The sequence below is a fragment of the Aptenodytes forsteri genome, unplaced genomic scaffold (genome assembly GCF_000699145.1).
Source record: "Aptenodytes forsteri isolate BGI_AS27 unplaced genomic scaffold, ASM69914v1 Scaffold142, whole genome shotgun sequence".
Classification (NCBI taxonomy): Eukaryota; Metazoa; Chordata; class Aves; order Sphenisciformes; family Spheniscidae; genus Aptenodytes; species Aptenodytes forsteri.
The window spans coordinates 2,852,388-2,861,444 of NW_008794598.1; the positions used below are offsets into that span (position 1 = coordinate 2,852,388).

A 9,057-nucleotide genomic window follows, 5' to 3' on the forward strand; every position below is an offset into this window, starting at 1 on the left:
CCCCAACCCCCCCCCCCCCCCCCTTTTTCTTTCTTTCTTTCAGTAGGAGTTTGCTACAAAAATAAATCCTAAAAGCCTGTGGATCCAAGGGGCAGGACCGCTCTGGTTTGCAGTGCTGTCTCTAGTTTGCAGTAGTAATTTAAATATTTAATCAAAAGCCCATCTGCAAAGAACACAGCAGTGCAGATGATAAATCCTATCGAGCCTTTCTTTTCAATTTCAAAGCCAGAGCAGAGTGAATGGGGAAACATTTGGCTGATTTGTAGCTGGATGTGTAACTTCTCAGCTCTGAGTCTTCTGTTAAAACCCTGATTTCTGGCGTGATAGCCAGGAAGGCCTGATCCTTGTGTCTAAGCGTGGAGCAGCTCCACTGACCTGGCGCTGCTCTGGCTGCCGGGATCAGGAGTGGGGCTGGGAGGTTGCGATCTGGCTGCTCAGTGACCTGTGCGAGCAGAGCCAGCGGTTCCCTCGGGAGCAGTCATGGCAAGAGGAGACCGTTGGGTGCCCCTGAGGTGGTGGGGCTGGTTCGGAAGTGGGGCACGCTCCGGGGGACAGCGTTGTATGCGGTGCAGTGGAGTGAGGAGCACCCACTCCCCAGAGAGGTGCAGAGAAACGCAGTTCCCGAATCTCCCTAGCAGCAGAAGACCAAGGACAGGCCGGTGCAGTAGCGACTCTAAAATGGCACCTCTGGATCTAGAGGGGTGAGGAAAACAGGGTTGTGGTTTCCTCCGGTTTCGCTGCTCAGACGCGTGCGTCTGGAATCCTTAAAAAGAAAACAGGAAGGAGAAGTTTGCAGCAAGAGGCTTGCAGCAAGAAACTGATTTCAATTTCAGCCCAGAAAAGGCATTTAAGGTTTGGAAATTTAAGGTTTGACCGGCCATGCTGGTCACAGTGCTCTTGTCGTGCCCCGAGCAGAAGGGGATGCACACACCGATAGTCCCTGCTGCATTGCCTTCCCCCTCAGAGGTGTGCAAAGAAGGTCAGATGGTTTGAGGTAACTCAAAGTGCTCAGTTCTCGATGGCTTCAGAGCAAAAAGCCTGTTGACCAGCTATGGGGCTGCATGGGAGCCCACAGTGAAATCTCTCCAGTGTCAGAAATGCTGGTTTTCACCGTGTCGTTGACCCATCTGACGCGATGTGAATGCTTTGTGGTGTGTCCCATCTACACAAGTGCAATCAAACCACGCAGCAGCACAGCGGAATTACTCTCTGGATGCAGTTTCGGTGGTACAGGCAGGCCATAAGGTTTAAACAGTAATAACAGTGTATGTGAGCTTTAATGGTTTCTGTTTAGTATCGAATTTCTCCCTCCGGAGAGCCTGGTCTGTAATGCTGTGCCCGCAGCAAGGCAGCAGCACGAGTCCGCACTGGTGGCACGGTCCTGCCGGAGCAGGGACGGCTGGTGGTGGCCAGGCACCCTGCTGCTGGCAGGATTCTGCTCGGGGGGAGGTGAACGTGTGGTCGGGGACACTAAATTTAAATTGTTACACTGGGAGTAATGCAAGTATTTCTGGGACATCTGAGTGTCTGGGTCAGGATTAAGAACTCCCCAGTTTGTTCCCGTTCTGTCGCTGCGTTGCTGAGGTACCCCAGGCAGGACGCATCCCAATGCCTGTATTTCCTCATTATTTAAGTGGAGATTGTTAGTGTCAGCTGAGAAAACGATGTACCATGATGAGCATCATTTGCGTGAACAAATCTAAAAATGGTAACTCGGGGGTGGGGTGGTTTTTTTTCCTTTTGATCCTGAAGGGCAGGAACGCTTCACATCCATGACCCGGCTGTACTACAGGGAGGCGTCAGCCTGCATTATCATGTTTGATGTCACCAACATCAGCACATTCAGCAACAGCCAGAAGTGGAAGCAGGATTTGGACAGCAAGCTCATGCTGCCGGACGGGAACCCCGTGCCTTGCCTACTGCTGGCTAACAAAGTGAGCAGCTCTAGACGCGCTCTGTGTGTTTGTGTGTGTGCAAGGGCGTGCACAATGGAAGGAGACCCCTTTAGCACTAAGCCTGGCCCAGAGTTGTCCCATAGCCTGTGGTCTTTTTAATCCTTTCCTTGACTCTTCCTTGAATTTTCTTTCTCTAGCAAGGATTCTCCTCCTTAACTAGGACACTGGTAGGAGTTAATACACGGATGGCACTAAGGAGATGTTAACAACTCCTCTGTCCTAGGATGCAGTGCCTTGTGCTGTCGGAGCTCGAGCTCTGTAGCTCCTGGGCTATAAAGCTTTTTTTTTTTTTTTCTTTTTTGTGGTCTCTAACTTGCAGTAGCCTGGGAAGGTTGTGTGTGACGCTGCAGGTAAAGTTTCTGTTCAGAGCTGCCAGAGGGATGTCTAGTTTTCATTTGGATGCAATGTCAAGTTTCACTGTGTAGATTGGTTGCTGTCTTTTAATGATTTATTTTTCTTTCGTTTAAAAACTACCTTTATGTTCTTCACGTGCCAGCGTTGGCTCAGCAGCCCTTTCCAGATTCAGTTTGAGACTTGCCTGGTTTGAGAGAGCCTGAAACTGGAGATGGCTCAAAAACGTGATGGGTGGGCAGGAGAGCGGCTTTTCTTCTCCACTTCTTCACAAATAATGCTTTCCCCCGGTAGCTGTTTTAAGGTAGCAATTTTGCCTGCATTAGGGAAATCTGTGTGACTGTACGCACTGCAGTCACACTAATACAAGCTGTTATGGGACAGGTTTTCTGACTGCCTCTTTGTACGTCCCATTGGCATCAGCGTGGCTGCCTCGGTGGCACCACACCAGTAGCGTTTCCTTGCTGCTGAGAGGCCGGGCAAATTTTGGATGAGCGACAATGCTTTCTTGTCCTCTGCTGGATGAACCTCCATTCCGTACATGCTTGACTGAGGTGTGTTAGTATCTCAGATGAGATAAATATATTGCTGCTTGCAACATCCCATTAAGAACCTTGCCCTAAGAACTCTCTATCAGCTTGCGATCTGGGAGATGTGAAGGGCTGAGCCTACCTGCTGCCTGCCTGCCTGCACACAGGCAGCAAATGGCTGAGGGGGAGAATTCCCCTCCCAGCTTAAAAATTAAAAGGCTAAACTTAAAATGACTGATTCTTGTTTTACAGTGCGACCTTTCCCCATGGGCAGTGACAAGAGACGAAGTGGATCGGTTCAGCAAAGAAAATGGCTTTTCTGGTTGGGTGGAGACGTCTGTCAAGGAAAACAAGAATATTAATGAGTCCATGAGGTAGGCAGAATGACTGGCGATACATCCAAGAGTTAATTCCCTCTTTCAGACACGGACATCTTTGAGGTGAGGGGAGATGCTGTCAGTAAATAATAAATGGCAGCAATAGTTCGCAAGTAAATCTCCCGAAAGGAAACTGAATTCTGAAAGGTCAGAAGTTTTTCTCTCCTTGGTTAAGCTCTGACATGCTTTTGGAAACAGAAATTCTTTGAACAACACCAGGGATGTTTTTTCATACGCTGGCCTCTACCAGGAGGGTAGGACTTCTTGTGCAAAGATACTAGAAATTCTTTTGTGATGCACCAGTCCTTTGATGGAGAATTTGGCCTTTTCTGAAAGGTGTTAGACTGGGTATTCGCACCTGATCTTGAGGTTGGGCAGTTGGTACCTCGGAGGCCTGTTGCTGTGTCCCAGTCCTAAACTGGACCCGAGGTGAGGTGGTTGCAGTAGGCGTTGTTAGTTATCCGGTCACTGCAGGGTCTTCGGATGCTGCCAGGTAATAGCAGTAATGCTGTTGTCAGTGCTGTGAGGTTCCTTAACCTGATTGTTTAGTCACTAAAATTCTGGAGTTTTGTGTCCTTCTAGAATGAATTGCTGTTTCTTTTTTGTACTGCTGAAAAACTGTGTGGCCCAATGCTGCTTGTTTAAAAAAAACCAAAACAAACTCACATACGTTTGTCTTCTAGAGTCCTGATTGAAAAGATGATGTCCTCATCCACTGGTGATGGAAGTTCCTCTGCTGCCGGGAGCGGGGATTATATTAACATAAAAGAGACGACCCCGCCAGGCTGGGCTTGCTGTTAGATGCACTGACTACACCATCTGCCTTGGGTCTAGCAGCAATGTCCTTTCATTATCATCATCATCATTTTTTCCTAAACTGTCTGTCACTGTTTTGGGGGGGTTTTTTTTTTACATGCTCGTGAACTGTCTTCTGTTTAGTGTGTATTTGTTCTCACTGGAGCATTGCTACAATGACTTGGAGTGAGGCGTGGAAAGAAGAGAGGACTGAGAAGATTCCTCTTTCTTCTAGCGTAGCAGCAACTGGGAGCTCTGCTGCCAGTAATGTAGCACGGTCCGTGTTCAAGCACGTGGCTTGGATTAATTTCCTTTTAAATTTTGAGCACTTCATCTTCTGACATGTGATGGCCTGTCTCAGGCAGGGCGAAGGATGTCGAAGGTATATTTTTAATATTGTTGCACCTTTTGTTCCCCACCGCCTGCACCCACCATACACAGAAGCACCAGTCCAAAGCGTTACAGTGACCTTCAGTTGGCGCACGCAGAGTTCAAGCGGTCTCTCTGTGCCTGTGGATTCCCAGTGTGGGATTACAGCGAACTCTTTACTTCGTGCTCTGGAATGACATACCTCTGCTTACGCGTCCTGGGGAGACCAACGCATCTCGTCATTGCCACTAACTGTCCTTAAGATGTGAAGCCAGATGTGGATCAGCACGGCGTCCCACGTAACCAGACCTGTAAAATTATCAGTGTGAATTTGAGAAATGGGGTAGCACAGCCCTTACTGTCGTGTATACCGACTGTGGTGCTTAACAGCAGAGACCTCAGTTTTTTGTCAAGAATTGCCCAGTTGCCTTCTGTCCGTTCCTTCTCGCTCACCCTCTAGCACAATCCTATGTATTCTGTTCTGCTGCCGCTTTATTAGGGCGCCGAGAGCTGAATGAGGAATAGGTTGTAAACTCCTTTGTATGACAGAACAACAGTCCTTTTCACTTTTAGAACACCCCGTATCCCACCATCTCAAATAGCTTTGCAATTGCTGATGAATTGCCCTCCCACAATTATTCTGTAGCAATGAGTGAATTCGGTAGCAGGGACGGTGCTGGAGAGGCAGCTCTCTGAAAGCCCACCTGCTGCTTTTAGTGGCGCGAGGGGGAAGCGAAGGAGAAGACTTTGCAGGACAAAAGGAAATGAGGAGAACCGCTCCCCGCTTGCCTTTTGATGCCTGCTTTCCCTAGCATATCCCCAGGTACTCATTGTTGAGAACAGTTGCCAACAACAACAAAAAATGGGTAAAAGCATACTAGATGGTTATCTCGGGAAGAGTCAATAGGAAACTCGGTCTGTAGGGCTGGAGTTACGTGGCGTTGTATGCATTTTATATAAGCACGCGACGTTATAGAATTGTCCTGCCCATGTTTTAGGTTAGGATTTGAACAAGTGGTCTTCAATAACGTTTTTCTCTTCTCAAGGAAACTCGGTGTAGGGCTTGTTACATGGCGTTGTATGCATTTTATATAAGCACGCGACGTTATAGAATTGTCCTGCCCATGTTTTAGGTTAGGATTTGAACAAGTGGTCTTCAATAACGTTTTTCTCTTCTCAAGTAGTTTAATTTGAAAATGGGACTATAAATTGGTTTGTCCCGATTCCTGCTGAATTAGGACTGCTTTTCTTTGGCAAAGTATTCCTTCTGTCTGCCTTTTCTTACTTTATATAATCTATGGAGGGAGAAGGTGGTAAGAACAGGAACTGATTGCCTTCACCAAGCACAAAAAAATCTGAGTTTTCATTCTCTGGAGCTGAAAAGGATTGATAAGTAAACAGTAAGGGCTAAGAAATTTAGAGCTAGTGTTGTGTTCCACTGTTTTAATTAAAAGCTAAAATGTCTGGCCTACGATTCTGTAGTGCAAATATTGCCAAATTTGGTTTTACAGGCGCTGAAATATACCCTTTTCTGCGCTGTTGGATTCACTGTAGAAACATGTGAAACATGTCGAACTGGTTAGCAACAAAATTGAACTGTCTTGTTGAATTTTACTTCCTAAACATTGTGTTTAAAAAAAAAAAAAAAAAAAAGTTTTTTTAATCCTATAAATATTTCTAGTTCTTTATGGAATGTGGGGAGAAGGGTCTAATTTTTTTAAAGGATCTGTCACCAAACCAGTAAGATTCATGTGTTATTTATTGATTTCTGTATATGCACCTGAAGGCGTTTCAGCAAAGAGGTCAAGTGCTAGAGCTGTCCTTACAGATGGAGAAACCGAGGCACGCAGTGGAAATCTCTGCCCAGGACCAACTAACTACTCAAGTCGGTAAGAGCTTGGCACTGAAAGGAAAATTTCTAATTCCTGTTTCGATGGCCCAGCCGCTAGGCCATGCATCTTGCAGGAAAGCATCTTTATACCTTTTGCATGTCAGTTTGATATGTACCAGTGCCTCTTTGGTGTCTGGACCTCTTAATCTGGATCTCTTTTTCATAAGTGCCTCTCAGAAACAAGCAAAAAGGTTTTCTTCTATTAGACATCATTTCTGTTCTGCCCAGTGGTTTCCGGTACTGGTGTATGCCTTGGGTCTTTTTTTTTTCCACACTGCTTACTGCTTGTTAACATCTTAATAGACACAGTAGGAAAGTGTCAAAAAACAAGCCTGCACAACAGAAACAGTCGTTGCTTGAGATCGGTATAAAAACCCAACCAGACAGGAAAACGATTTTACTGTGCAGATGTGTGTGTTTTTTCAGAGCGTGCTCTGTGGCACACAAGGTGCTTAAAAAAGCAAAACAAAATAAAAAAAAAAAAACAAACCAACTTGATGTAGTCCTGTAAAACAAACTGATTCAAAAGCCCCCTCTAAATATGCTTTTTGCTGGGATAGGCAGCGTGTAAGGAACGGTTGCCTGTGAAGTTGATTGTGCCCAGCTTGTGCTAGCTGAAATAATTCTCGTTTTTAAAACGACGGAAAGGGAAAAGACAACTTGAGTGAAGCAGTTTCTAAGAAGTGTTTTAAACAAAGTTAAGTCTCGTTCGTGCAGACGGATAAAAACTTGAATCTTTCAAATATGAATCAGAAAAGCCTCATCTTCATTCTGATGAACTGTGCTTCACTGGTGTCCGTGTCGGGAATGACCTGTTTTGAAAATGAAGGCACTTGATTTTCCCTTCTCCAGCACCTGCTTCGAGTTTCTGCTCTTTGTGTGACTCTGGGCCACTTGTACCTATTTCACTCTTCCACGTGTTGTTTCTCATTCCTATAACTTTAATTTGTGGTCATGGGACTCAAAACCACATGAAGTTTAATGGTGTATTTTGTATGTTGATGACAGCACACTATGGGTCCACATAGCTGGAAATTTTTACTACAATAGAACTTGAAATCATGAGGGCAGACTATAGTTCAGAAATAAGTCAACAATATCAAAACTTAGCCTTTTTTTTTTTTTTAAACCGCTTGCAGTTACGCAGAAGTATTTTAGAGACAGGGTTCTGATTGCTGTAAAGTTGCAGTATTATGTTTGTATAAAGAGAAGAAACTGCTGGGAGGTTTTCTCCTCTCTCTGAAATCCATACCGATTTCTCCGTATCAATCAGTAACGCAGTATTGCAAAAGTTTGAAATAAAAGTTTGACATTGCTTGCGTGGTAGTCGTCGTCGTCGTTGTTTTCCTGTCTCAACAGTCCTAACAAACGGGTTCACAAGTTCAAACTAGAAACAGTCTTGCTGTCAATAATAGGGTATGTATAAAGCATACAGCGTGAACTGCCCTGTGTTGCCAGCAAAACAAATTAGATTCTTTTCACTGAAACCATCTTGCTGTCTCAATTGTTGTAGTCTTATTGACCTACAAGCGGGACGTAAGCATGCAAAACTTTCGCATCTGTGAGTCAGTCATAGTGGCTTTTAATCCAATATATCCAGCTAAGAGGAGAAAGAAAAGAATTCCTTGATGTGGTTGTTTGTTAATACGCCTTCCTCCTTATGGCTCATTAATTCACACAGTGTATTTTGGGGCTGGCTATGCAGGCAGGCAGTTGCTCTGAATGCCCCTCTTTCTTTCCTGATCAGCTTGATTTTCATGAGTATTGACTTGCACGAAGGACAGGGCACATCTGAATTGATCAGAAAAATGGCAGTAATTCCAAAGGAGACAAATTAAACTCAAGCAAGGCATTAAATGGACTCAAATTACTCCTATAATTAGGTAAAAAGCTGACCATATTTGTACTGTCCAACCAGTCTTCTCAGATAAAACAACATCTAAAAAAATGTTTTTAAGCACTGTTTTTAATGAAACGGAGGAACGAGTCTCCCTAAAGATTCAAGTGCAGAGCAAAAGTGACTTGCTATTGCAGAAGCTGCCATTTTAATGGACTGTGGTATATGTTTTAGTTTTCCATGGCAAAAGCAGCTCCTTTTCTAAACAAAATGAGTAATTTTGGGTTCCTAGGGAATTTAATGAACCAAACACCTTCCCCGGACTTTCTTGCATCTTACAGAAGTTGTGCATGTTCTTTGTATCTGCTGACTAGCAGAGGGAAAAGCGGTGGTTAACGAAATCAGTACCAATAATGAAATCTACGCCTGCTGAAAACTCATTTTCTGCATTTCTTCGTAAGGGAAGTATTTCACACCGAATCTACGTCTGATCAGCGTAACGAAAGAAAGTGATGTGCCGTAAAAATATGACGGCATGTAGGTTTATCATGAACCCCACGGCAAAAGATAATCTCATCTGCTACGGGGGCCCACTTCGGAGCAGAGAGGTGCCGTTCGAGTCAGGGCTCTGGCCCATCAATGCGCTGTGCAGTAAATGCAACGGAATCTGACGGTGCCCGTGTGCCAGGGACGGGCTGTAAGCGGCTCCGGCCGCCTCCGTTGCCGGCCGGTCTGTGACAGGCACCGTCCTGGCCGCTCCGGCTGCTTTCACCCCTTTTGTGTATTCCTCCCCGGCAGAGCCCTCTGAAGTCTGGCCCTGAATGGCGGCACGCTTACATGACAAAGGGGCTGCGACAAGAGGAAGGGCGCTGGGATCGCCCCTCTCGGGCCCTAACCTCCCTTCCTAAGCCCTGATAAGCCTGGCGCACCCCGAGGGCATAGCAGGCCCACA

At 45.6% G+C, this 9,057-nt stretch overlaps 1 protein-coding gene across 1 annotated transcript in view; it reads left to right on the forward strand.

Moving 5' to 3' along the window:
- The window catches only part of RAB29 (RAB29, member RAS oncogene family), a 5,685-nt gene extending 273 nt beyond the window's left edge, over window positions 1-5,412 (forward strand). The window contains exons 2-4 of the mRNA XM_009272776.1: window positions 1,753-1,934; window positions 3,089-3,210; window positions 3,897-5,412. Coding sequence (XP_009271051.1) covers window positions 1,773-1,934; window positions 3,089-3,210; window positions 3,897-4,014 — 402 coding nt within the window. The 5' untranslated portion in view covers window positions 1,753-1,772 and the 3' untranslated portion in view covers window positions 4,015-5,412. The remainder of the gene's footprint in view (window positions 1-1,752; window positions 1,935-3,088; window positions 3,211-3,896) is intronic.
- Window positions 5,413-9,057: the final 3,645 nt, after the last annotated feature.